This window comes from Berghia stephanieae, chromosome 3, assembly GCF_034508935.2.
Source record: "Berghia stephanieae isolate SIO BIC M18660-M18661 chromosome 3, UCSD_Bste_1.3, whole genome shotgun sequence".
Classification (NCBI taxonomy): Eukaryota; Metazoa; Mollusca; class Gastropoda; order Nudibranchia; family Aeolidiidae; genus Berghia; species Berghia stephanieae.
This window is the reverse complement of record NC_088362.1, coordinates 67,719,839-67,747,031: the sequence shown is the minus strand read 5'-3', so window position 1 is coordinate 67,747,031 and position 27,193 is coordinate 67,719,839. Positions and strand designations below refer to the sequence as shown.

The 27,193-nt window shown below is 39.9% G+C and overlaps 1 protein-coding gene across 4 annotated transcripts in view; it reads right to left on the bottom strand.

Annotated features, from left to right (window-relative positions):
* LOC144968271 (uncharacterized) overlaps positions 1–25,550 on the bottom strand; it is a 33,469-nt gene extending 7,919 nt beyond the window's left edge. Inside the window, exons 1-3 of one of the 4 annotated variants that reach the window (XM_078906459.1) lie at positions 25,230–25,550; positions 15,668–15,747; positions 9,981–10,107 (exon numbers count right to left, since the gene is read on the bottom strand). In XM_078906459.1, the coding sequence (XP_078762585.1) occupies positions 9,981–10,084 (104 nt within the window). In that variant the 5' untranslated portion in view covers positions 10,085–10,107; positions 15,668–15,747; positions 25,230–25,550. Of the gene's footprint in view, positions 1–1,804; positions 1,870–9,980; positions 10,108–15,667; positions 15,748–25,229 lie in introns of those variants that run through there. The other 3 variants (XM_078906460.1, XM_078906463.1, XM_078906462.1) reach the window with 3 other exon arrangements.
* Between the last annotated feature and the right edge of the window lie 1,643 nt (positions 25,551–27,193).

Here is a 27,193-nt window from a genome sequence, read left to right as displayed (position 1 = left end):
TTTTTGTTTACTACTTTTTACAGTCCATGGCCTCTAGCAGCTTAGTATCAGTTTGTCCAAATGCTGTAGCCCATTTGATTTAAATCAGGACTCAACAGAGGCCATTTATTTTTAGAAATAAATCAAATATGATTTCTGATTTGTTTTGAAAATTATGTAAAATCGTTATAAGAAAACTAATAACAGACTCTATCCAGAATAGTCATCTATTTTTCTTTACTAGGCATGTAACACTACTAAAACAAACAAGACACGAGTAAGGAAACTTTTATATTGTGATTATTATATGACATTGGTATAATTGGCATAGCTTTTTACCCAACTGAAGGTTTAATGAAAGTTGATATGTAAGAACTTAAGATCGGTTATTGTAGCAAGCAAATTTCTTAACGTCATCTTTTTTTCAATGTTTTCCCCCCACACCATATATAAACATTTCAAGTAAAATTATGACCGATTTCTACAATATTGTTTCAAGCGTTATCTCTCACCAGGAAGTGGAAGTGAAAGTAGATATATCATATCTTATAGATATATCATAGGGTGCAGGAAAAAATATATATTCCAAATGCCAACAGCAAAATTTTACACTTAGGAGACATGACACCTGTAAGGATCTCATATGTCTTGTTGTTTGTTGGGTTTGTTTGTTTTTTTCAAAACAGAAAACACTGTTACTCATTTTACACTAAAGTAGGAGAAAAACAAAAAAAATTGAGTAATGAACATATTCAATGAACTCAGCATAGCACCATCCCTAACATGATTTGAACAAATAACTATAGGTAACGAGTTAAGGACTCTACAACCAGGCCACAAAGTGCTAAATTATCACCATCAAAAGAAAGTTGACTAAAACTGGAACAAGACAAAATGTAGTGTACTTGGAAGTATCACAAAATGTACTAAAACGTTTCTGTAAAAGTGCACTCTAAAAACCAGCAAACAATTCATTTAGAAAGCATGATTATAGAATATATGGTGATTTCATTTCGTGTAGTATTCAAATCTTACAATGATATTATTAAGTAACTTGTTTGTGAAAGTCCACATGGAAACAGCCTATGTCCATTATTTTTCTTAAATCAGGAAAAGCATTATCGTTATTGATAATCTTTTCCAAATTTTATTGGACAAAAGCACATAGAACTTATCTTCCGAGTGTTAATATCAACAAATCATACCTAACAATTGTTAAGATGATAACAAAGAAAAAAAATCCAAAATACTAGAGGCTGTATTCTATCTTTAAAAAAAAAAGTGTTGACCAATAATAAATATAACAGCCTCAAAAAAGTTATAATATCACCATCCTTCATCCTGACAATACGTAATAAGAACTTTTCATTGGTCTTTCTGGTCTGGATTCTACATAAAGGATCACTGTTTTCATTGATTTTGTTGTTAGCTAAAACAAAAAAAACAAAAAAGTAAGCCTGAAAAATTCCATGCTAAGCTTTTTGTGCTCTAATACTGTTGTATTCATATCTGTTAAAAATCAGGAAAGATGACAAAATATCGAGATTGATAATTTAAACACTTGGCTTATTCTTATAAACTACAGTTCACTCCACTTAATCGCACATTGGTTAATTGCACGCTCTGCTTATATGTTACACACTCCCAAAAACGGAATTTTTGCAATATAATCTCTCTGTTTAATCGGACACCATCTCCGCTTAATCGCTACACCTTGATTGCAGTGACAACCAACAGAGATATGAAATCAACGATGCTGTCCCCATTCCACACAACTTTTCGGCCAAAGCATTCAATCAATTCTTTACAATGAACAACAACATACCCATCAGTGGTGAACTGACATCTCAGGAGCTACTGGACTCCATTCAGCCACACAAAAGACAGCGCCTGGATAATGAAGATGAGGATGAGTCATCGGAATGTGACAAATAACCCCTGACAAAAACTGAATAACTTGACATAGTGGACAAACAATGTCGCCAAATCTAAGAAGAACGTTTGACAGCTGATCTACAAAATGGTTTCACAGAATAGAAAGCAATCAACGCTTCAAGTTACTGTTCTTACAAACAATAATGTCACATTTTGTTGTTGGTAAAACATGGAAAAGAAAAGAAAATAAAATTTAAAAAAAACAAACAAACAAACAAACAAAAAACCAAGCAAAACAAATAACCAAAAACAAAAGAAATATAAACAAAAACCAATAAATAAATAAATAAAAATTAAGAAACAAACATTCTAATGAAGTTCTGTCTTGAATATGACGTTTCCAAGCCCATAGAAAACTCAGAAGGGAAGGTCATACAGACTGGCACATGAAAGCTATGGTTTAGATGCTATTATTAGCTTCTCTGCGTAATCGCACATTCCGCTTAACGCACTAAGCCCAACTCCTGAGGGTGTGCGATTAATCGGAGTCGACTGTACAAAAATATAGAGCATCTAAACTATCTCTCAACCTTTGGTCTGAGCAAACAAACATCTGGACAAGAGAAAATAAATCTAAACTGAAAACAAAACCTAAACTTTATACCTCTCAAATCAAATCTATCCTGTTCTATAATTTGACCTCAGAGCCTTATTGGAAAACAAAGTTCATGCATTCCACAAAGACAGTTGTGACTCATTGTCTCAAAAATGTCGAGGTGATTTATATGATGAAAATATAGTCAAGAATATAAAACTTGAAATTAGTATATCAATGACATCAGACTCTAACCATCAGGGCTGGCGGAGTCGGTTATTTTTAAACCGACTCCGACTCCGACTCCAGCCTTGAAACCGACTCCGACTCCGACTCCTGACTCCGACTCCGACTCCTCAAGCATAGTATTAATAGGTAATAATATGCAACCAACACTCGCAGCTACTTTTAGCTTTTCCCCAGTATATGTATTATAACAATACAAGCCGCTTCATATTTGAAACTAGGACAAAAAAGGAACTGAAACTAAGATATGAATAAAACTGTCATTAAGACCAACAAAAAGAGGAAAAGTGAAATTAAGACAATATTGAAACTGAAACCATTTATACTAAAATAAAGTCACTTCTTATGGTCTTATGGTTATCCCACTTTCTAATAACCTAACTTTAACATTGAAGAGTCAGCATCCCCACCCCTCCTCTAGTCAGGTACGGGGTGATTGGCATTGATGCCAACTTAAATGTACAGCACTAGAGCATGAAGGTTGGGAAGGAAAGGGGGTTTTGGAAGCATAGTTCACCTTTAGCTAATACCAATGTAATTTTTTTCAAATTCTATAGGCCTGGATACTATCTATATCTAGTATCTAAAATATTACACATTGAATGATATAAAAATGCGGTGTGTCTTTTTTACGAAACCCGCCGAAACCCTGCGAAACCCGCCGAATCCCGACAAAGTTATGGGAAGTAGGTGGCAGTGGGGAGTGAACCTAGAACTCAGGGAAGTGTACACCATTGGGGAGTGAACCTGGGACTGGGTTTCGGCGGGTTTCGTAAAAAAGAACTAGTGCTTTTTTACGAAACCCGCCGAAACCCGACAATATCCAGCAACGTTATGGGAAGTAGACAACTGTGGGGAGTGAACCCGAGACTCAGGGAAGTGTACATCAGTCGGGAGTGAACCTGAGACTAAGGTTATCGGCCGGTTTCGGCGGGTTTCGTAAAAAAGAATTAGTGCTTTATTACAAAACCCGCCGAAACCCGACAATATCCAGCAAAATTATGGGAAGTAGACAACTGTGGGGAGTGAACCCGAGACTCAGGGAAGTGTACATCAGTCGGGAGTGAACCTGAGACTAAGGTTATCGGCGGGTTGCGTAAAAAAGAATTGGTGCTTTATTACGAAACCCGCCGAAACCCGCCGAAACTCGACAATATCCTGCAAAGTTATGGGAGTTTGGCAACAGTGGGGGGTGATCCTGGGAATCAGGACGGTGTACACCAGTGGGGAGTGAACCTGGGACTGTGTAAAAAGGATATCAGTGGGAAATAAACCTGGGACTAAAGGGAGATGGATACCATAGAAAGTTGATAGTTGGATATGGGAGTTGAGTACCAGAGGAGAATGAACCTGACACTATAGGAGATGGGCGCCAGTGTGGAGTGAACCTGGGACTCAGGGAAGTGCACACCAATTTGGAGTTAACCTGGGACTGTGGGAGATGGATAACTGTGGGTATCGGAGCCGAACTATAGGAGTTGGGTAGCAGAGGAGAATGAACCTGACACTATAGAAGGTGGGCGCCAGTGGGGAGTGAACCTGGGAGTCAGAGAATTGCACACTAGTGGGGAGTTAACCTGGGACTGTGTAAAAAGGATATCAGTGGGAAATAAACCTGGAACTAAAGGGAGATGGATACCATTGAAAGTTGAAGCCGGATATGGGAGTTGAGTACCAGAGGAGAATGAACCTGACACTATAGGAGATGGGCGCCAGTGTGGAGTGAACCTGGGACTCAGGGAAGTGCACACCAATTGGGAGTTAACCTGGGACTGTGGGAGATGGATAACTGTGGGTATCCGAGCCGAACTATAGGAGTTAGGTACCAGAGGAGAATGAACCTGACACTATAGAAGGTGGGCGCCAGTGGGGAGTGAACCTGGGAATCAGGGAATTGCACACCAGTGGGGAGTTAACCTGGGACTGTGTAAAAAGGATATCAGTGGGAAATAAACCTGGAACTAAAGGGAGATGGATACCATTGAAAGTTGAAGCCGGATATGGGAGTTGAGTACCAGAGGAGAATGAACCTGACACTATAGGAGGTGGGCGCCAGTGTGGAGTGAACCTGGGACTCAGGGAAGTGCACACCAATTGGGAGTTAACCTCGGACTGTGGGCGATGGATAACTGTGGGTATCCGAGCCGAACTATAGGAGTTGGGTACCAGAGGAGAATGAACCTGACACTATAGAAGGTGGGTGCCAGTGGGGAGTGAACCTGGGAATCAGGGAATTGCACACCAGTGGGGAGTTAACTTGTGAATATCTAAAAAAGGATATCAGTGGGAAATAAATCCGGCTTCAACTCCCAATGGTATCCATCTCCCTTTAGTCCCAGATTTATTTCCTACTGATATCCTTTATACATATTCCCAGGTTAACTACCCACTGGTGTGCAATTCCCTGAGTCCCAGGTTCACTCTCCACTGGCGCCCACCTCCTATTGTGTCAGGTTGATTCTCCTCTGGTACCATACTTTCATATTCGGCTTCAACTTTCAATGGTATCCATGTCCCTTTAGTCCAAGGTTTATTTCCCACTGATATCCTGTTTACATAGTCCCAGGTTCACTCCCCACTGGCGCCCACCCCCTATAGTGTCAGGTTCATTCTCCTCTGGTACCAAACTCTCATACCCGGCTTCAACTTTCAATGGTATCCATCTCCCTTTAGTCCCAGGTTTATTTCCCACTAATATCCTGTTTACATAGTCCCAGGTTCACTCCCCACTGGCGCCCACCTCCTATAGTGTCAGGTTCATTCTCCTCTGGTACCAAACTCTCATATCCGGCTTCAACTTTCAATGGTATTCATCTCCCTTTAGTCCCAGGTTTATTTCCCACTGATATCCTTTTTACATAGTCCCAGGTTCACTCCCCACCGGTGCCCGCCTCCTATAGTGTCAGGTTTCTCTCTCCCCTGGTACCCAACTCCCAAATCCGGCTTCAACTCCCAATGGTATCCATCTCCCTTTAGTCCCAGATTTATTTCCTTCTGATATCCTTTTTACATAGTCCCAGGTTCACTCCCCACTGGCGCCCATCCCCTATAGTGTCAGGTTCATTCTCCTCTGGTACCAAGCTCTCATATCCGGCTTCAACTTTCAATGGTATCCATCTCCCTTTAGTCCCAGGTTTATTTCCCACTGATATCCTGTTTACATAGTCCCAGGTTCACTCCCCACTGGCGCCCCCCCTATAGTGTCAGGTTCATTCTCCTCTGGTACCAAGCTCTCATATCCGGCTTCAACTTTCAATGGTATCCATCTCCCTTTAGTCCCAGGTTTATTTCCCACTGATATCCTGTTTACATAGTCCCAGGTTCACTCCCCACTGGTGCCCACCTCCTATAGTGTCAGGTTCATTCTCCTCTGGTACCAAACTCTCATACCCGGCTTCAAATTTCAATGGTATCCATCTCCTTTAGTCCCAGGTTTATTTCCCACTGATATCTTTTTTTACATATTCCCAGGTTAAATCCCCACTGGTGTGTAATTCCCTGAATCCCAGGTTCACTCCCCACTGGCGCCCACCTTCTATAGTGTCAGGTTCATTCTCCTCTGGTACCAAACTCCTATAGTTCGGCTCGGATAACCACAGTTATCCATCTCCCACAGTCCCAGGTTAACTCCCCACTGGTGTGCAATTCCCTGACTCCCCGGATCACCCCCCACTGTTGTCAAACTCCCATAACTTTGCCGGATATTGTCGGGTTTCGGCGGGTTTCGTAATGAAGCACTAATTCTTTTTTACGAAACCCGCCGAAACCGCGATAACCTTAGTCTCAGGTTCACTCCCGACTGGTGTACACTTCCCTGAGTCTCGGGTTCACTCCCCACAGTTGTCTACTTCCCATAACTTTGCTGGATATGGTCGGGTTTCGGCGGGTTTCGTAAAAAAGCACTAGTTCTTTTTTACGAAACCCGCCGAAACCCAGTCCCAGGTTCACTCCCCAATGGTGCACACTTCCCTGAGTTCTAGGTTCACTCCCCACTGCCACCTACTTCCCATAACTTTGTCGGGATTCGGCAGGTTTCGTAAAAAAGACACACCCATAAAAATGCAATGTCTGAAAGTGGTAAGGAGTCGGAGTCGGGACTTCTAAAACCGACTCCGACTCCGACTCCGACTCCACCCTCAAACAACCGACTCCTACCGACTCCGACTCCGACTCGCCAGCCCTGCTAACCATATAAGTGAGAGAAAAGCGATTTTGAGTAAAATTTAAAAAACAGTGTGGCCTGTGCAATAACGTTTGTCACGTGTGTTTAGGTTGCATGACTATCCCTGCTGAAAAGCGGGATTGTGGTCAGTCTCTGTTGGTCACAAGGGAAGGGGAAGGGTTGGGTTTTATAAGTTAAAAAAAATAATTTTACTGTAAACGGCATTTGCATTGTTAGAGCAATATGTATTTTATTGAGAAGAGTGAGTTTTGTTTTATAAAGAGCAAAACCTCAAATGTTTACATTTCTGATCACTTTAACTTTATATTCACTTTCAAGCATCTGCTTCATCCTGACATAAATACTGACTTGAGGAAGTGGGTCAAAGTAAAAATGAATTCCCAGAAAACGCTCCCAGCGAAAATCATAAATAAAACTGTTATCCAGAAATCAAAAGTCACTCCATTTAGTCAAATCATGAAAACAAGATAGAGTCTGAGATTATTTGGGCAAATAAGAAGTGTAATAAAGTAATAGAACTATTACGATATTGTTTGGAAACTTGATACATGAATTATGTCCCTTGTTTTTTAATAAAGTTGTAAAAAATCAAAGGCTGACTGACTGTCTTGAATCCTAACCAAGAACCCACTAAAAATCTCGAGCTACCTCAATGGCGACGAGCAATCCGAGCTAAACAGCTATTTTAAAGTAATAAAGCACCAACAGGGCGTAGTGTATTTTATATGCTAAAATGGCTTTATTTGGCCAAATTGAAGAATTTATACCTTCCAAAGGCACAGTCAGTGAATATTTAGAGAGACTGAATTTTTATTTTGAAGCCAACGAAGTAACAACTGACAGAGAGCAATTTTGCTAACAGTTATTGGAGCTAAACAGTTCAGGCTGCTGAAGGATCTGGCTGCACCCAAAAAAAAAAAACTGTGGAAAATTCATATGATGAGCTATTTGCTTACTACAAGAGCATTATGAGCCAAGTCGACCACAATTTCTTCAGAGGGCGATATTTGATTTTTTAAAAATACGCCAAGACAATGAAAGCATCCTTGCCTTTGTGGCAGCAATTAGACACTTAAGTGAGCATTGTCAATTCGGAGAAGCACTCAAAGAACGATTACTGGAAAAGTTTGTTACCGGTATCAACAACGCAACAATTCAGCGAAAGTTACAAGTGGAGACTGATCTCACATTTGACAAAGCTGTTCGCTTGGCAATGTCAATACAGCAGACAAATGAAGGTGCCATTGCAAAGCAATTTCAGCAAACAAATCCAGAAATAACATTTCAAACACAGCAAAGCAAATCAAAGACAATGATAATAATGCAATACGTTTCACTTGATATCACTTCAGTGATGATAATGGCAATTTGACAAAAAGGAGGAAAATCTACCGGCCGACGGAATTTCAGTCAAGCCCAAATCTAATGCAAAAATAACATAGCTATTCATAGTTACTTAATATATTACTAGTTCCAAAGCACTTCTGATCATTAGACACATCCTGACCTTTTGCAAATATAATTTAAAGAATTGTCATTTCCAATTAAACATTTTAGAGGCCTATAATGCTGCCCATTATATCAAAAGATTATGATAAACTTTTGGCCAAAAGACCAGGAAGTATTTGCTTTTTCATAACGAACCCAGCTCGTGTCTGTATGACTGCAACCTTGTGATGATGCAGATTATAAATAAGAATCTTTAATCAATTGCAAAACAATCATTTTTCTAAATCGATCAGCCTAACTCACTGTTACATATTATCTCCAAATGATACCAAAAGATATCTATAAACATAATATGAAGATTGAAGGGTCGCAGAGAGAGAGAGAGAGAGAGAGAGAGAGAGAGAGAGAGAGAGAGAGAGAGAGAGAGAGAGAGAGAGAGAGAGAGAGAGAGAGAGAGAGAGAGAGAGAGAGAGAGAGAGAGAGAGAGAGAGAGAGAGAGAGAGGAGAGAGAGAGAGAGAGAGAGAGAGGAGAGAGAGAGAGAGAGAGAGAGAGAGAGAGAGAGAGAGAGAGAGAGAGAGAGAGAGAGAGAGAGAGAGGAGAGAGAAGAGAGAGAGAGAGAGAGAGAGAGAGAGGAGAGAGAGAGGAGAGAGAGAGAGAGAGAGAGAGAGAGAGAGAGAGAGAGAGAGAGAGAGAGAGAGAGAGAGAGAGAGAGAGAGAGAGAGAGAGAGAGAGAGAGAGAGAGAGAGAGAGAGAGAGAGAGAGAGAGAGAGAGAGAGAGAGAGAGAGAGGAGAGAGAGAGAGAGAGAGAGAGAGAGAGAGAGAGAGAGAGAGAGAGAGAGAGAGAGAGAGAGAGAGAGAGAGAGAGAGAGAGAGAGAGAGAGAGAGAGAGAGAGAGAGAGAGAGAGAGAGAGAGAGAGAGAGAGAGGAGAGAGAGAGAGAGAGAGAGAGAGAGAGAGAGAGAGAGAGAGAGAGAGAGAGAGAGAGAGAGAGAGAGAGAGAGAGCGAGCGAGCTCTCTGCAAGAAAATTTTATGAATTGATTTTTTAAAAAATTGTTTTATAATTAGACATACGTTGAAATGAATTCTATTAACAAATTCAGAACAATCAAACAAACAAACAAAAAAGACACTTATAAAACTAACAACATCGCCAAATGTACATACTAACATGCTAGAGCTAAAAAGTACAAAATTATTTACACCCATTTGCTCCATCCCATTACCTTTCGATCATCTTCCCATCCATGGCCACTATCACTATGTGTCTTGTGCCACTTTTGACATTTGGCAACAGTGTGTCTGGACTAACGTCATAATATGGGAGTGTCACCAAAATTCATGGAACTGAGCAGAGGTGTCAAAAAACGACACAAGACACATTGTTTAGTCTTTTTTCCTTGAACTACCACTTAGCGGAAAATGTTTGACATGGCAAAAACAGCGGAACATAATTTATGAAAAAATTCTAAAATCCCTGAATTCCGCAGATCCGCGGAAGATTATCATCACTGCAGCTTAAAACAATCAAAAGTCATTAAAATTTAAGATGCATCACATAAAAGAAATCAAATCAAGAATTTTCAATTCAGAATTTTACAAATAAAAAATAGTCCAAGCTGCCATGTCACCCAAGTTAGTCACTCAAATTTTACCTAAAATAATCTTGGTGACGATCACAAACCTCATGAGAAATAACATTGGATACAACTGTTACACCTCTCTCTTCCAGCTCTTTCCGATTGCTGTCAGTGAACATCTTTGCGTCGTTGGCTCAGACACCTGCAGCATAAAATTTTAAAAATCAAAGTAGACGGAGTTGAGGGCATTATGATAGTCATGAAAAATTCTATACAAATTGGAGACGGTATGGTGACAATATAATTCAATGTAGATCATCTTGTACCCCTGAAATTACAAGGACCTTAAAACACAATGTCACCTTGCAATATTTAACTAAAAATTTCTAAAAAGGTAAATCAAATATTTTCACACTTTGATTATCATATTCACTGTTTTGGCATCTGCTTCATCCTGACATAAATACAGATTTGGCCTCAATTTTAAAGAATTCAGAAAAATCTCAGGAAATGCTTCCAAAGAATAATCTCAAATTAAAGCTTGTGCAGAAATATAAAGAAATCCCATTTATTTAAATCATGAAAACAAGGTAGAGTCTGAGATTTACATGGAAATGACTTTCTTTTTATTCTTTTTTATCAGGACAGAGATATAAATAAACAACTAAGTATGAGTATGTGTTTGGCCACCATATCCTCTATTCCCAGTAGTAGTGTGAACAATAATTTCCTCTATTCGCAGTAATGTAAATGTTTTTGCTCGAAGCTCGAAGAAATAAATAATATGAAATTGAATGTAAGCTTCGATTTTATTACAAGAACAGATCAAATGAATGTTTCGGGTTTCCCCTGTATCAACCAAACAGAATTGTAAAATCTGTCCTGTCCTGTTTTGTTGATAAAGGGAAGACCCAAAACGTTCATTTGATCTGTTCTTGTAATAAAATCGAAGCTTACATTCAACTTCATATTATTTATTTATCTATTTGCAGTAGTACGGCGAATAGTAGATAGCGTTCATATTCGTTATTCGCAGTAGTACTGCAACTTGTAGATATCATTCATTTCAATTATTTACAGTAGTAGCCTTTGAGCCTAGAGCTGTGTTGTATAGAGGACTGGGCACAATAGGGCTATATAAATAAACTACCTTAATAATATTATTATTATTATTATTATTATTATTATTATTATTATTATTATTATTATTATTATTATTATTATTATTATTATTATTATTATTATTATTATTATTATTATTATTATTATTATTATTATTATTATTATTATTATTATTATTATTATTATTATTATTATTATTATTATTATTACTACTACTATTATTATATTGTTTTTTTATTTATTTTTTATTATTATTATTTGTTTATTTTAAAAAATTTATTACTATTATTATTAGTTTGCATTTCGTTGATGATGATTAGAGAATTATAAAAGCCTTACGATATCAGTTATTGTTACGTTTCACTGTTATGTATTTGTTTACAGATGATGCAATTGTCTCTCTTCGATATTCTGTATCTCTGAAATAAAATTGAGACTGAAAAAGGACAAGGCCTTATTCATTTATATCGAAGAAACTAAAAGTATGATGGACGCTAGAGATCTCGCGGAGATCACTGCAATAAGGTGTCCTGCCCCAGGCTGTCTAGAATCATGGACATCAAACATCCCTTCAGACGTCCTGCTCAGACTCCTTGACATCCACGAGAGGACTGCTCATCCGACGACATCCCCTGCAACAGCGCCCACGGCCACAGGGGTCAAAGCTGAAAAAGTCAAGCGGCCGATCATCACTGTGTCAGGAACAAGCGAGGAATGGACATACTTCAATCAGAGGTGGTCGGAATATAAGCTCGCCACGCGACTTAGCGGCCAGGACATTATTTTTCAACTCCTTGAATGCTGCGACGAGGCCCTCCGTAGAGACTTATCAAGGAGTTTCACGAACCCCACGTCATGTGATGAAAATACTCTCCTCGATAATATTAAAAAACTCGCAATCCGCCAAGAAAACATCATGGTGGCTAGGTTACAACTCCGCAGATGCGACAAGACAGAGATGAACCAGCCCGGACCTTTGCCGCACGCATCAAAGGTCAAGTTAGTGTCTGTCAGTACGATTTGAAATGCACATGTGGAGTCAATGTCTCATACAGTGATCAGATGATTCGGGACACTTTGATAATCGGCTTAGCAGACGACGACATTCACCTCGATGTGCTGGGGCAGGCTGACCAAGACATGTCACTCGACAACACCATCCGTTTTATCGAGGCTAAGGAAAGCGGGATTAACCCTCTTCCTCTAACGCTCACCCCTACATCAGTCAACGCAGCAAGTAGCACGTATAGACAAATGGAAAGAAAACGTCTCACTGGGCAAAACCGACCCCCTGAAAGGAAATGCGGCTATTGTGGTAGAGATGGACATGGCACTAAGAAACAAGACAGAGTCAACCATTGCCCTGCATACGGTCATATATGCACCAATTGTGACATTCCGCACCACTTTGAAAATGTCTGCAGAAAACCAAAACAGAAAAGGCAAGGCAACTCTGCAACAGCTGTGTTTGAAGCACTATGTTCAATCGATCGTCTTGACCATCATGTCTACAATTCTGCACGTGAGTCATGGGAAAAGCGCCCATCTGCACAACAGCCGACAGTCCAAATTGAGATCCAAGCCCTCCCGTCAGATGCTAATGACCTTGGAATTGATTCCACCCTGTGCAACCCAACCAGTACGGCAAAAGCCCTGGCCATAGCAGACACAGGCTGCCAATCATGTCTTGCTGGTACCTCACTCCTTACACAGCTAGGTTTAACCATTGCCCACCTCACCCCTACTTCAATGAAGATGAGAGCTGCAAACCAAAACCCCATCGTGATCGTGGGTGCCCTAGCCCTTCAAATAACAGGCTTCACACAATCCACGCAACGGAAAACAACGCGTCAAATTGTTTACATCTCGCAAGCAACTGACAAATTTTTCATATCCATGGAAGCCTGCAAAGACCTTGGTATCATACACCACTCATTCCCTTCAATAGAATCAGCCATAATAACAGGCTCTATGAAGACCATCCAATCTGCCCTACATAGTGAATCTAATAATACTGCTGACAAAGACCCTTGCGATTGTCCCCCTCGCCAGAAACCACCACTCCTCCCAACAATCCTGCCCTTCCCAGCCATAGAAGAAAACAGAGAAAAGCTTGAACAATGGCTCTTAGACTACTACAAAAGTAGCACTTTCAATGTCTGCAAGCACCAAGGGCTGCCAATGATGTCTGGACCCCCAATGAGACTCCTTATCGAGGATGAGGCCATCCACGCCTGTTGCACACCACACCCCTATCCCAGTACCCATCTACTGGCAGGAACAGGTTAAGGCTGGTCTTGATCAGGACAATCAACTTGGCGTACTGGAACCAGTTCCAATCGGGACCCCAGTGTCATGGTGTCATCGGCTGGTTGTCTGCGCTAAGAAATCGGGAAAACCTCGCCGAACCGTGGACTTCCAAGCCCTTAATCACTATGCCACTAGAGAGACGCACCACACTCAGTCGCCATTCCACCAGGCCCGCATGGTTCAACACAACACGAGAAAGAGTACTTTCGACGCCTGGAATGGCTATCACAGCATAGCACTAGACCCCTTGGGGCCGATACAGATATCGCGTGTGCCCTCAAGGGTACATTTCATCTGGCGATGCCTACACCAGACGATTCGACGAGATTATAGGTGACATCGGCGACAAAACAAAAGTAATTGATGACACTGTCATGTGGTCCCAATCCATAGAAGACAGTTTCTTCCAAACAGCCAAGTTCCTGGATACATGTGGCAGGAATGGGGTCATTCTTAACCCGTCAAAGTTCTCCTTTGCTAAAGAAACAGTCCAGTTTGCAGGGTTTGAAATTACGCCAACAACTGTTCGTCCATGCCCACAAGTCTTAGAAGCAATTCAGAAATTTCCCAAACCCTGCACAATCACCGACGTGAGAAGCTGGTTTGGCCTTGTAAACCAGGTCGCATATACCTTTGCGTCAGCAGAAAGACTGCAACCATTCTGCACACTGCTTCAACCCAAGACACCATCCATGTGGACTGAAGATCTAGACAAGTTGTTTGAAGGAACTAAGTCCATCATCGTCCAAGAAATTCAGAGTGGCGTGGATATATTTGACAAAAACAAACCGACATGTCTGGCCACTGATTTCAGCAAAGATGGCATTGGATTCTGGCTACTACAAAAGCATTGCACATGCGCATCAAACAAACCATTCTGCTGCTGAACAGGGTGGAAAGTGACATTAGTGGGCAGCCGCTTTATATCACCAGCATAGGCAAGATACGCCCCAATTGAAGGAGAGGCCCTGGCTGTGGTAGATGCCCTCAACAAAACTTGTCATTTTGTGCTAGGCTGTCCCAACCTGATTATCGCAGTTGATCACAAACCCCTCCTTAAGGTGTTCAGTGACAGGAACTTGGATGCCATCCCAAACCCACGACTCAGGAACTTAAAAGAAAAGACACTGAAATATCTGTTCCAGATCACTCAAATCCCTGGTGTCCATCATGTTGCTGCAGACACTATCTCACGCAAACCAGTGGGCGAAGCCGAACACCTCCATCTACCCGACGATGCAACCCCCATCTCCACTGACTTCAGCCTCCCTACTCTGCCTCATGACTTCCTCATGGCCATCAGAGCACAACCTGCAAACCCCAATTTACACGCAGATGAAGAAATACCCCTTGGAGGTATCAGCTCAATAACTTGGAACGATGTTCGTGTTGCCACCAGCAGTGACCACTCAATGGTTGAATTAATTGACCTGATAGAAAATGGGTTCCCTGATGCAAAAGACAATTTGCCAACAGAACTTAGACCTTACTTTCAATTCAGAGACAAACTTACAAGTTTCGACTGTGTGGCTTTGTACAATGACCGCATAATTATTCCTCCTAGTCTGCGCGACAAAGCCCTTCGAGCCCTCCACTCAGCTCATCAAGGTGTGTCTCAAATGTTCTCCCGTGCTGACGCCTCATTTTTCTGGCCTGGGATGACCACTGCAATAAGTGAAATGCGAACGAAGTGCCAGTCTTCAGAGTTGATGGATCAGGCAGGATAACTCTAAGAAACAGAAAATTCCTGCGCCTCTACCACCCAGTGATTGCCAGGGCTCCTCTAGCCACACTGCCTACACCCACCACAACAGTGGCAAAGAGCAATAATTCAACGCCTGCAACACCCAAGATGGTCTCCAACTCAGCAGGCCAGAAAGCAACTCCAGAGACAGTACAGCCCGATGCTCCCTCGCTCGAAGAGCCACCTAGCAACGGTCCTGCTGAAGAAATTATCGTCCCAACAGAACAACCTAACATACCGATTGCTCCAGCCGGTGATGCCGAAGGAACTCCACCTCCTAGGACAGCTCGCTTGCCCCGCGCTTTGATGGCCCTCCAGCCATATAACAAGCCTGGTCTGAAGGAAACGGACCAGCTACCTGAGAGGTGCTCAAGAATTAAATGACTTTCATTTTACGTTACTTAAAACTCGAAAATCATTTAGTATTATTTTTCTAATCTATATCCCTGTCCTCTATGTGCGAAGAAAGCACCATATTATTGCAACTGATCATCATTTTTCTAATTTAATATCAGTCTTTGTCCCTACTTGTCAAGAAAGCACTATCCAAAGACTTGGGGGGCATAGAGAATTATAAAAGCCTTACGATATCAGTCATTGTTATGTTTCACTGTTATGTATTTGTTCACAGATGATGCAATTGTCTTTCTTCGATATTCTGTATCTCTGAAATAAAATTGAGATTGAAAAAGGACAAGGCCTTATTCATTTAATGATGATATGTCTGTTGTTGTGTAATGATGGTAGTGTTGATGTAGTGGTTGTGATTGTAGTGGTTGTGTTTATGGTGTAGTAGTGGTAGCGATGATGACTATAAGGATGATGATGTAATGGTGATCGCGGTTGTTGTAGTTTTGATAACGATGTGGTAGCTGTGGTAGTAATTATGATGATGTGATGGTTGTGGTTGTAGTGTCGGTGGTAGCGATGGTGACGAGGAGGAGGATGATGATAATGATATAAAGGTGATAGTGGTTGCTATTGCTATAGTTTTGATAATGATGTGGAGGTTGCTGTGGTAGTACAGTAGAACTCGGAAATAGCGAGTTCGACGGGTCCACTCCTGATTACTCGCTGTTTCCGAGTTCTCGCTATTCCCGAGTTGCCAGGAAAGGTTATAATATTGCTGGTTATTCCCCTCAGTGTGTAATTCGAGTAAAAGCCGTCGCCCCTATTTCAATTTCTTCACAGAAGTGGCAGAATGCTTGGTTTTTTGTTTTGTTTTTATTTTCAAGTAAAATCATGACTAGAAAAAAAATAAGAACATAGAAGTGTGTGTGTGTGTGTGTGTGCGTGTGCGTGTGCGCGCGAGTGTTTGTATGCACTCGGCATGTTTGATGAGGTAAGCAAGCGCATCACTCAATCACTGACCCATTGAAATAATGGTTCCACACTCCCCTCTCTCGCTGATTGTGTCATTCGTTAACGATGCTACTCGCTGACCGATGCTGCGAAGTGAGGCATGTTGACATGTGCTTACCTCGCGCGTTGCGAGGCACCACATTAGGTGAATAATTGACCCCCACCCCCAATACACACACACGCACACAAACCCAACCCCCACCCAAATTTGTGTCGCCTATTACGTACTACTACAGACTAGGCTACTATGTAATATTACTCGTAACGAAAAATAAGAAAAGAAAAGAGGCTAGGCTAAAAATATTTAAATTGCCATTGTCTCTTGTTTTGCTTGTTTCGCAGTCCTACGCTGGGGCAGGAAATGCTTGTTATTTCCGAGTTGACCTCTTTTTCATACTCGCTACTTTCATGCTAATTTTATTGACTCAAATAAGGGAAAAAAACGGGGATTTAGATTTTACTCGCTATTTCCAAGTTCTCGCTATTTCCGAGTACGTTACTTTCATGTTCTACTGTAGTAGTAATGATGATGTGGTGGTGGTTGCAGTAGTAGTTAGTTTATTGTTGGTAACTTCTATTTTTTTGCAGGAGCACTGAGATATGAGTCGAGCAACGGCGCAATGGCAAGAGAGTGTGTATGTGTGTGTTGGGGGGGGGGGAGAGGGAGGGAGAGTAAGAGAGAGAGAGAGAGAGAGAGAGAGAGAGAGAAAGAGAGAGAGAGATTCCTGGAACTTTATAAAATATAACTAACTGTAAATAATAGCAACCATAGCAGAGTTAGGTATTGAGGGATACACTATAATAGCTAGCAGAGATTTTGAAACTTCCGGCAGAGGAGTATACTTATTGGTGAGGGAGAACCTCAAGGTTAACCCCATAGAGGAACTCACAGATCACGACTTTAGGGAGAGCGCTTGGTGCTCGATTGGAGTAACTGGACAAAGTCAGATACTAGTAGGAGTGATTTATAGGAGCCCAAATAGCACAGGAGAAAATAATGAGAGAATGTTGGAGACATGGGTGAAAGTTACTCAATGATATTAATCCTGCAAAGGCAGGTGCTCAGAAAAAAAAAATCCTGCAACTACCAATAAGAGGAAAAAACAGAAGTGCGGTTAATTATATAAATGCCGGTTTTTTTCATTTTCGAATTCCGGCCAGACAAAAAAAAAACCGGCGAGACCTCTTTTTCAAAAATAAAAATCCTGCCATGCCGGATTTTTCCGGCGAACTTTCACCCATGGTTGGAGATGATAAGGAGAGCATCACAAAAAAAGCATTCAGAGATAATTATTATGGGAGACTTCAACATGCCGGAACTGGAGTGGAAAGGGATGGACGAACCAAAAGAGGGAAGCCTGGAGGAAAGTTTCATAGAAACCATTGAAGATTGCTACTACAACAAATAATAAAAGAACCCACAAGACAGAGAAAAAACCAGAAGCCCAACGTATTGGACTTGATATTGATGGAGGAAGAAAATGACATTATCGACCTAAGACTGAGCCACCCACTGGGAAAAAGCGATCATGCGACCATATTCCTAAAACTGAGGGCGACATCAGAGACTGTAGATGAAAAACTGACACTCAGATATAGGAAGGCTGATCTAGAGAGTATGAAAGAGGAACTGGGGCATATCAAATGGGAGGAAATACTAATCGAGGACACCGTAGGAAACAACTGGAGTAGATTTACCAGAGTACTTAACCAATGCTTCGAGAAAAACATCCCGAAAAGCAGAGGGAACCGAGTTGGGAGAAGAAATCAACCTTGGATGACGCAGGAAGTGAGAGAGGCATTACGGAAGAAGAAGGCAGTAAAAAGAAGATACTGTAGAAGCAAAAAGGAAGAGGATTGGGACAAATACAAAAGAGTGAGAAACGAAACTACTAAAATAGTCCAACAAGCGCATCAAAAGTATGAGAACAAGATAGCAGAGGAAACGAAAGAAAATCCTAAAGTATTCTGGAGTTATGTAAACAGTAAAATGAAGACAAGACAGGGAACCTGTGACATAAAAAAAGAAGATGGCACTTGGGCATCTGAAGATGAAGACAAGGCAGAGGTGCTAAATCTCTTCTTTGCAAGTGTCTTTACGGTGGAGAACCAGAAAAACTTGCCAGATATTGCTAAAAGAAGTAATATAGATACTACACAATGGCCGATTACTGAAGAGAGAGTAATGAAGAGACTACAAAACCTAAAGGAGAGTAAATCACCTGGACCTGACAAACTTCATCCTTACATCCTAAAAAACTTAGCAGAGCAGCTAGTAGAACCCCTAACCAAGATATTTAACCAGTCGATGAAAGAAGGAAGACTACCAAGGGAATGGAAAGAAGCTAACGTCACAGCCATATTCAAGAAGGGAGACAGAAAAAATCCAGAAAACGACCAGTGAGCCTGACATCTGTCGTCTGCAAGCTCATGGAACAGCTGATTAGAGAAGAAATGGTTGATCATATGACCAAGAACAAACTATTCAGCAAAGATCAACATGGTTTCATGGCGGGAAGGTCTACAGTAACAAACCTACTTGAAACAATGGATGACTGGACGAGAGACCTAGAATTAGGCAACAATTTAGATGTCATATACCTCGACTTCAGAAAGGCATTTGACAAAGTTCCACACTGGCGCCTAATCAGGAAATTGGAACAGTATCAAATTAATGATCAGACAGTCAAATAGGTCCGAGAATTCCTCAAAGATAGAAGACAAAAAGTGATAGTGAATGGAACAGCATCAACGGAGAGACTGGTAACAAGTGGAGTTCCACAAGGAAGTGTACTGGGACCAGTTCTCTTCCTGATTTATATCAATGACTTGCCAGACAATCTATCATCTAAATGTAAAAGCTTTGCCGATGATACTAAGCTCTATGGAGTAGCTAAAAATAGAAGAAGAAAGAACACCTTACAACAAGATTTTAAAAGCTTGAAGAATGGTCCGAAATATGGCAGATGGAGTTCAATGTAGATAAATGTGCAGTTCTTCACCTAGGAAAAAACAACAGAGAAGCAAACTATATAATGAAAGAAAAACCCTGCAGAAATCCAATGGGGAAAAAGACCTAGGAGTATTTATTGATAGGAAGCTAAACTTCAAGAAGCAAATTCAAGATGTTCAATCTAAGGCTAGTAAAACACTCGGAATAGTGAAAAGAAATTTCAAGAATCTGAAAACAAAACACATGACTACCATCTACAAGACTCTGGTTAGATCAAAGCTGGAATATGCTAACTGCATAAGGTATCCGAAGTTTGAGGGAGACAAAGACTGTTTGGAAAGAGTGCAAAGGAGAGCAACAAAACTTATCACACACCTGAAAGACAAAACCTACTGTGAGAGATTGAAAGAATTAAATCTCCCACCTTAGATTACAGGAGAAGAAGGGGAGATATGAAAACATATAAAATAGTAAAGGGAATAGACAGGGTAGAGGCAGGATTTCTTAAACCAAACAAGAACATTCAGACACGAGGAAACAGCAAAATACTGGAAAAAGAACGTTTAAAAACAAATGAAAGAAGGAACTTTTTTTCATCTAGAATTGTAAATAACTGGAATAAACTGCAAGAAACCACAGTATCAGCAAAAAATTTGAATAAATTCAAAGCAGAGTTGGAGATAAGCAACACCCTAGGAAACAAGTTCAATTATAAAAATTGGTCCAATCATTAATAGATGAGGAGGAGCGAAGGAGACTTCTTCTTCTTCTTCTAGGTTCCATGCCTTGTCCAGGCTTCGGATACTGCATGAATTATCTCTCTCCATTCCTCCATGTCTCTTGCTATTTCAAACATCTCTTGGATTGTTAGGTTGGTGAAGCCCTTCAGTTGGTCTATGAGTGTTTTTCTTTGTCTCCCCGGGCGCGTTTACCAGGTATTTTTCCACAACTTGCCAGGTATTCATTCTTATCTTTCCTTACTATGTGTCCGAAAAAGGATAGTTGTCGATCCGCTATTAAGGGCATTAGTTTCCTTTGTTGGTATGTTTGTTTTAGCACTTCTCCGTTCATTTTGTGTGCAGTATACGATATTCTCTGCATCCTTCTCAAACACCACATTTCAAAAGCTTCAATGTTCTTTTGTGTTTCTGCATTTGTAGTCCAGCTTTCACATCCGTATAACAAGATTGGCCACACGTAGCACTTCAAGACTCGGAATCTAATCCCGAACGACATCTGTTTGTTTTTCAAAATGTTTCCGAGGTCCATGAAGGCCTGTTTGGCTTGAGTTATTCTTGCTCGTATGTCTCGGTTACATCTTCCATCTGTTGTCACTATTGAACCTAGAAGGAGACTACACCAAGTCTGAAAGCTCTATACAGAGGTATCCAGGTAGGTATAGGTATAATACAATAAACAGGGATGGAACTGTTCTCATTAAAGCAATCTAACAGATAAGAAGCTGATAGATTTCAAGATGTGAACGAACAATTTTTTGTATTGTAACACGCCTGACCGGCGAGTCTTGTTTTTGTTGGCTCTTTCATTTACGTGTTTTGAGTGATTTTTATCTGACATTTCGCCTGGATTTTAATACCATCGGATTTGTGATAGTCTTGTGGTTTTATTGATATACATTTTAACGATTTCTAACAGAGGATTTTTCTAAAATTTTAAAACTTAAGTATGGATTTTCCAAAGTCGAACATAGTTTTAAACTGCTATTTGTTTACAGCCATATTGGAAACTTTATTCACTGTGCTATATTTTACAACTTTTAACAACTACCGTGTACATCGATCTATTTATAATACTAATTTTGTGAACAGACTCAGAGGGGGTAGACGAAAACAACGCCCTATAACCACCGTCATTGGTCATCGGCCAACCCCACGCCCGCTCCCCCTACGACCTCGATCCTCGCTTCAATTTATCAACACTCGTCCCCCATCCAATCTAATCACTTCAATGAGTAATCCTCACCGTTCCTTGTCAAATGTCAACACTGTCCGTGACAGTCAGTATGAAATTAACGACCACCATGACAACAACTCGCAGCAACAGCACCGTCTTGAGCAACAACAACAGCAACAACAACAACAACAACAACAACCTGCACGTAGTGATCATACCAGTTTAAAAATTGGATTACTAAATGTTAGATCGTGTCGTAATAAAACTCAAGACATAATCGACATTATTGAAGATCATAAAATTAATATTTTTGTCATCTTGGAAACATGGCTTAATCATTCATATGATGATCCAATTATGAAAGCAATTACACCCGAAGGCTTTTGTATTAAATCATTTCCACGCATTGGGAGGAAAGGAGGTGGTATTGCAATTATTTACAACTTGTCACTCTTTGACAAGATATCATTTCACCATGATAATTTTAGAAGTTTTGAATACGCTGGATTTGCCATTCATGAAAATAATTTTAAAAAGTCGTTTCACTGTGTCTACCGCTCACCACCAAGCCAACAAAACAAAATATCAACAATTGATTTTTTATCTGAGTTCGGAGAATTTATGTCTATGCAATCCATTAACAAAAAGCATAATATTTTTATGGGTGATTTTAACATTGATTATTTCGGAAACAAAAATGAATCGAAAGTATTTCGGGAGATTATTGACACAAACAACTATATTCAACTTGTAAGCGGTCCTACAAACAACCATGGCCACACAATAGATCATGTCATTACAGACATTGAACATTCTCTCTCTTCACCTGTCTCAAATATTGATAAATTAATCTCTGACCATCATTTAATTGTGTTTTGCGTTTTATTTCCAATGAAGTACGAAGTAAAAAAGATGATAACATCTCGTAATTTGAAGAATATAAACATGAACATTTTTAAACAAGACCTTGACCATAACGTTAAAAATAAACATGATGCGAATGGTCTCCACGAGTCAATTGTTGGTACGGTGGACAAGCATGCTCCCTTAACAACTAGAGCAGTAAAAGTGAGACGTCAAGCACCCTGGTATAATACCGAAATAAAATTGAATGGATTAGCCAGGAGGCGGGCAGAAAGAAAATGGCTCAAATCCAGAGATGCTGTAGATAAGAAGCGATACATCGCGGCTAGAAATGATGCAAAAGCCGTCAATTTCAGGGCCAAAAAGAAATTCTATGAAGAAAGCCTCAAAAACGTGGGACGTTCGAGACAATTCTTTGCCTTGACCAAGGAACTGCTGGGACAACAGACGCAACCAGCTCTCCCATCTTTAATCGATCGTGCAGATCTACCAACTCGCTTTGGTCAATATTTTAAAGAAAAAACGGATACCATCGGAAGGAACTCTCGTCTGAATCGATCCCTACAACATTTGACAAGTTTCATGGTGATTCGTTAACACATTTTTCAAAGATTACTGAAGCTGACTTACGTGATTGCATTATGTCGTCTCCAACTAAAAGTTGTGATTTAGACCCCTTAAATACTGCCATTTTAAAAAAATGCATTGATGTAATTTTAACACCATTTACATGTATTGTTAATAATTCGTTGCAGTCAGGTGCTGTACCAGACATTTACAAAGTTGCTCATGTCAAACCCCTTTTGAAAAAACCTGATCTCGATAAAGAGAACTTAAAGCACTATCGCCCTGTCTCTAATCTTCCTTTTCTCTCTAAGATCTTAGAAAAGCTTGTTTTGAAACAATTACTGTCTCATCTTAAAAATAATTGTCTTGAAGAAAAATTTCAGTCTGCTTATAGGCAACATCATTCGACGGAAACCGCACTTGTTAGGGTTGTTAATGATCTCCTTTCTGTTATAGACAATGGTTCATGTTCTTTGCTGAATTTGCTTGACCTATCGTCTGCTTTTGATACTATTGATCACAATCTTCTTCTCAAACGTCTTGAAATTACTTATGGCGTGTCTGGTGCTGCGCTTGATTGGTTTAGGTCATATTTGTTTAATCGTAAACAGATTATTACGGTGGATGAATATAGATCGGAGGAAATCTTTCTTGATTGTGGGGTTCCCCAGGGTTCAGTACTTGGACCCGTTCTTTTTGTTTTGTACGTTGGCCCTCTGTCTAAAATCATCAGAAGTTTTGGTCTGTCTTACCATCAATACGCTGATGATACGCAATTGTACTGCGTTTCCAATATGAGAAATTTACAAGAAGTATCAGCCAATAGTAAAAATTGTATCCAAAGTGTTAAGAAATGGATGAATGAGAACAGACTGAAACTGAATGATGATAAGACGGAGGTGCTGTATGTGGGGAACAGGAAGTGGAAAAGTGAAACAGATTTGAAGTTGGGGGATGCCTCTATTCAAATTGTTGACAAAGTGAAAAACCTTGGCACATTCTTAGACTCTGGACTTTCGATGGAGCATCAGGTTAATAATTTGGTTAGATCTCTCTTTTTCCAACTAAAAAAGATTGCTTCCATTAGACGGTTCATATCTGAGGATGTGACCAAGCACCTGGTTGTGTCCCTCGTACTATCGAAATTGGATTATTGTAATGCTCTGTTGTTTGGCGTTTCGCAATACAATCTGAAACGTCTTCAGATTGTCCAAAACAGCGCTGCCAGACTAGTATTTATGAAGCGTAGGTGCGACTCTGCCGGACCTCTACTTCATGACCTGCATTGGCTGCCTGTTGAGAAAAGAATTAAATTCAAAGCTTGTGTTTTAGTGTATCGTTGTCTTGAAGGTACTGCCCCTTCCTACCTTTCAGAACTAATTGAAAGATATTCAAAACCCCGCCCCTTACGTTCGGCCAGTGATTCCACAAAACTAGTTGTCCCTCGAATTCGGAAAAATGCTGGAATGAGATCCTTTTCTCATTTCGGACCCTCTATATGGAACGCCTTACCGCAGAGCATTCGTGAAAAAGAATCTTTGTCTATTTTTAAACGTTCGCTTAAAACATATTTGTTTCGATTTTAGTAGATGGTATGAGAAGCAAGATAGGTTTGGTTTGTGTTGTGTGTTGTGTTGTGTGTGTGTATGTGTGTGTGTGTGTGTGTGTGCTTGTGTGTGTGAATGAGTATGTTTCAGCCAAAGTAATTTGTAATTTAAGCGCTTAGAGTCTGGTGTCTCGGAGTTATAGCGCTATATAAGTTTTCAGCATTATTATTATTATTATTATTATGATCAAGTTGGAGAGGTGGGGACGGGGAAATTTTCATGGATTGGATTGGGGTAACAAAAACAAAACGAAACACGATCTTGTCAAGTTTCCGACTTGAAGGAAAAGTTGAAACGTTCAAAATCTCAATTCTAAGTCACACAAAATGTTTCAATCATCCCTCCTCTTCTTTCCTTCTCAACCTAACACTAACACACTCTCATTCAACTTCAGGCCATTCGACGACACGCCATTTTGAACAGAAAATAGCGTGTTGTGTTAAGTGAGGGGACAACGACTTATTATCAGAGAGTTAAGAGCCCTTTTTACTACTACTGCAAATAGTGATTCCGTGGAATCACTATTCACAGTGCTAATAAGGACTTCGTATGTGTTTATTATCACGAAGTGACTATTCTCATCCCCCTAGTCTAGGATGCTAGTCTTCATAATAGTAGTCCACAATTGTTGTATTTTTAATCCAAAGGTTGTAATGCAGTAATTTGTTCAGTTTCTTGTCACAAGTTGCACAATTTAAAAAAAAAAATCAATCAAATCCAAATCGCAAAAAGCCGGCGACGTTTTTTTCGGTAATCCAATCGGCCGGGGGGGGGGGGGGGGGGAATGAGAATAGAGGCAGCCTTATTATCAATTTAAATCAATCAACTATTTCAATCCTTGCTTACGATATTAATATTAAGCCATGGGGTAAACAACTTACTTCTTTCGAGATGATCAATTTTAAATAAAAAGGTTTGATGGTGATGTAAGGTCTTTTATGTCGGGTCTTTGAAAGACTTTCTTTCTACATTATTTGTCTCTGTTATTAAGTTACTGGTCTTCTACACTCACTGAACAGTCACTACAGAACGGCTTTGGCATCACATTATAATGCAGTCATAAAAATAGAAATTGTGTTTTTCAGACCGTGTTTCATCACAGAAGGTAATGTGACAAAAATAGTAACTGAATACATGATTTGGGTGAATGTAATTTTAATTTTAGATTTTAGATTTCACGTAGAAGAAGGTTGTTGACCAGGGTTGCCAGATTATTTTTCAACAAAATGCCAGGGGAAGACTCAAAAAATACCAAAACACAAAAAAAAATGCCAAAGTCTGTTGACTCCCACCCCCACTAAGAAAACTACTCACTTTTGATAGACAATTTACTATCATATCCTGGTGGCTTGCGTGTTTTCTTTTCTTTTTTCTTTCTTTTTTTTAATTATACTAAATTTCCTGTTGGGGTAATTTTTTACCTACTGACTACTAAGTGGAGTGGTAAACCACGACACCACGGTTGGCTTTTAAGAATGAAAAAGAAATACATTAACATGAAAGGTAAATACGTAAACAGTTAAATAATTATTGACAATTAAGAAAACTTACTGTTTCGTGTTTCTTATGAAACTTAATTAAGAAAAGGTGTCATTTGAAGTATAATATACATGAAAAGAAAATGCCAAATGAAAATGCCAAATGCCAAATGATTTTTCTAATGCCAAACGGTTTTCAAAAATGCCAGATTTTTGGAATCTGGCATTTAAAATGCCAAACTGGCAACCCTGTTGTTGACGTCGCTAACCTGCAACAGAATTATCTTGAAACTTTGCCTACAGTTTCTAGCAGTTTAATATTATAATTAGAAACTGTGTTTTCCGTCCACCAGTGGACTCAATACACAGCTGTGTTTTCCGTCCACCAGTGGAATGAATGCACAGCTGTGTATTCAGTACACCGGAAGAGATTATAAGTATAAGGGCCAATCTGTTTGACCGAGAGAGAGAGAGAAGGCGTAGAGTGGGGTTAGTTAGTTCGAGCTCCTTTCTAGCATAATATTTTCTTTCTTTTTTTTTTTGTACTCCCTTGGCAAAAATTCATAATTTTCAACTTTAACACATTGACTACCATAAAGGTTTGTACTACAGACTTTAAAATGCTTCTATATGATGACAAATTGAATAAATAAACACATGACAAAAGATCAAAGGTGAAAATACAAATCGGAAGAAGACTTGGCATGTAGTAGCTTATGGAAGGTCTCCCCCGATTTTCTTTGTTTAGTACCACGATGGCCGCCGTTGTTGGGTGACGTGACATCAGACTATTGAATCCAATTACAGATGAACGAATAAATAAAACTGCAGGTGTTTTTCAGAAAAGAGTCTCTCGTGTCCAAAGTCTTCATTGTGTCCTAAATTAAAATAATAAACGGGAGACCTTCCATAAGCTACTACATCCCAAGTCTTCTTCCGATTTGTATTTTCACCGTTGATCTTTTGTCAGGTGTTTATTTATTCTATTTGTCATCATATAGAAGCATTTTAAAGTCTATAGTACAAACCTTTATAGATTAGTCAAAGTTCAAACTCGGGAGGCCTTCCGAAAGCTCCTACATCCCCAGTATTCTTTGTTTTTTATATTATTCTAGTAGGGGGTTTTGGAGGGGGAAACTTTTTTTTTAAGTCTCCCCCCTCCCAAACCCCCTAACTATTATAGTTTTCGCCCTCCCAAAATTAAAAAAAAAAAAGCTCTTGCACAAAATACAATGGCGACCGAGGATGATCAAAACAATGGTCGTATTGGGAGAGTTTAAACTTTTGACTAATCTATAAAGGCTTGTACTATAGACTTTAAAATGCTTCTATATGATGACAAATTGAATAAATAAACACATGACAAA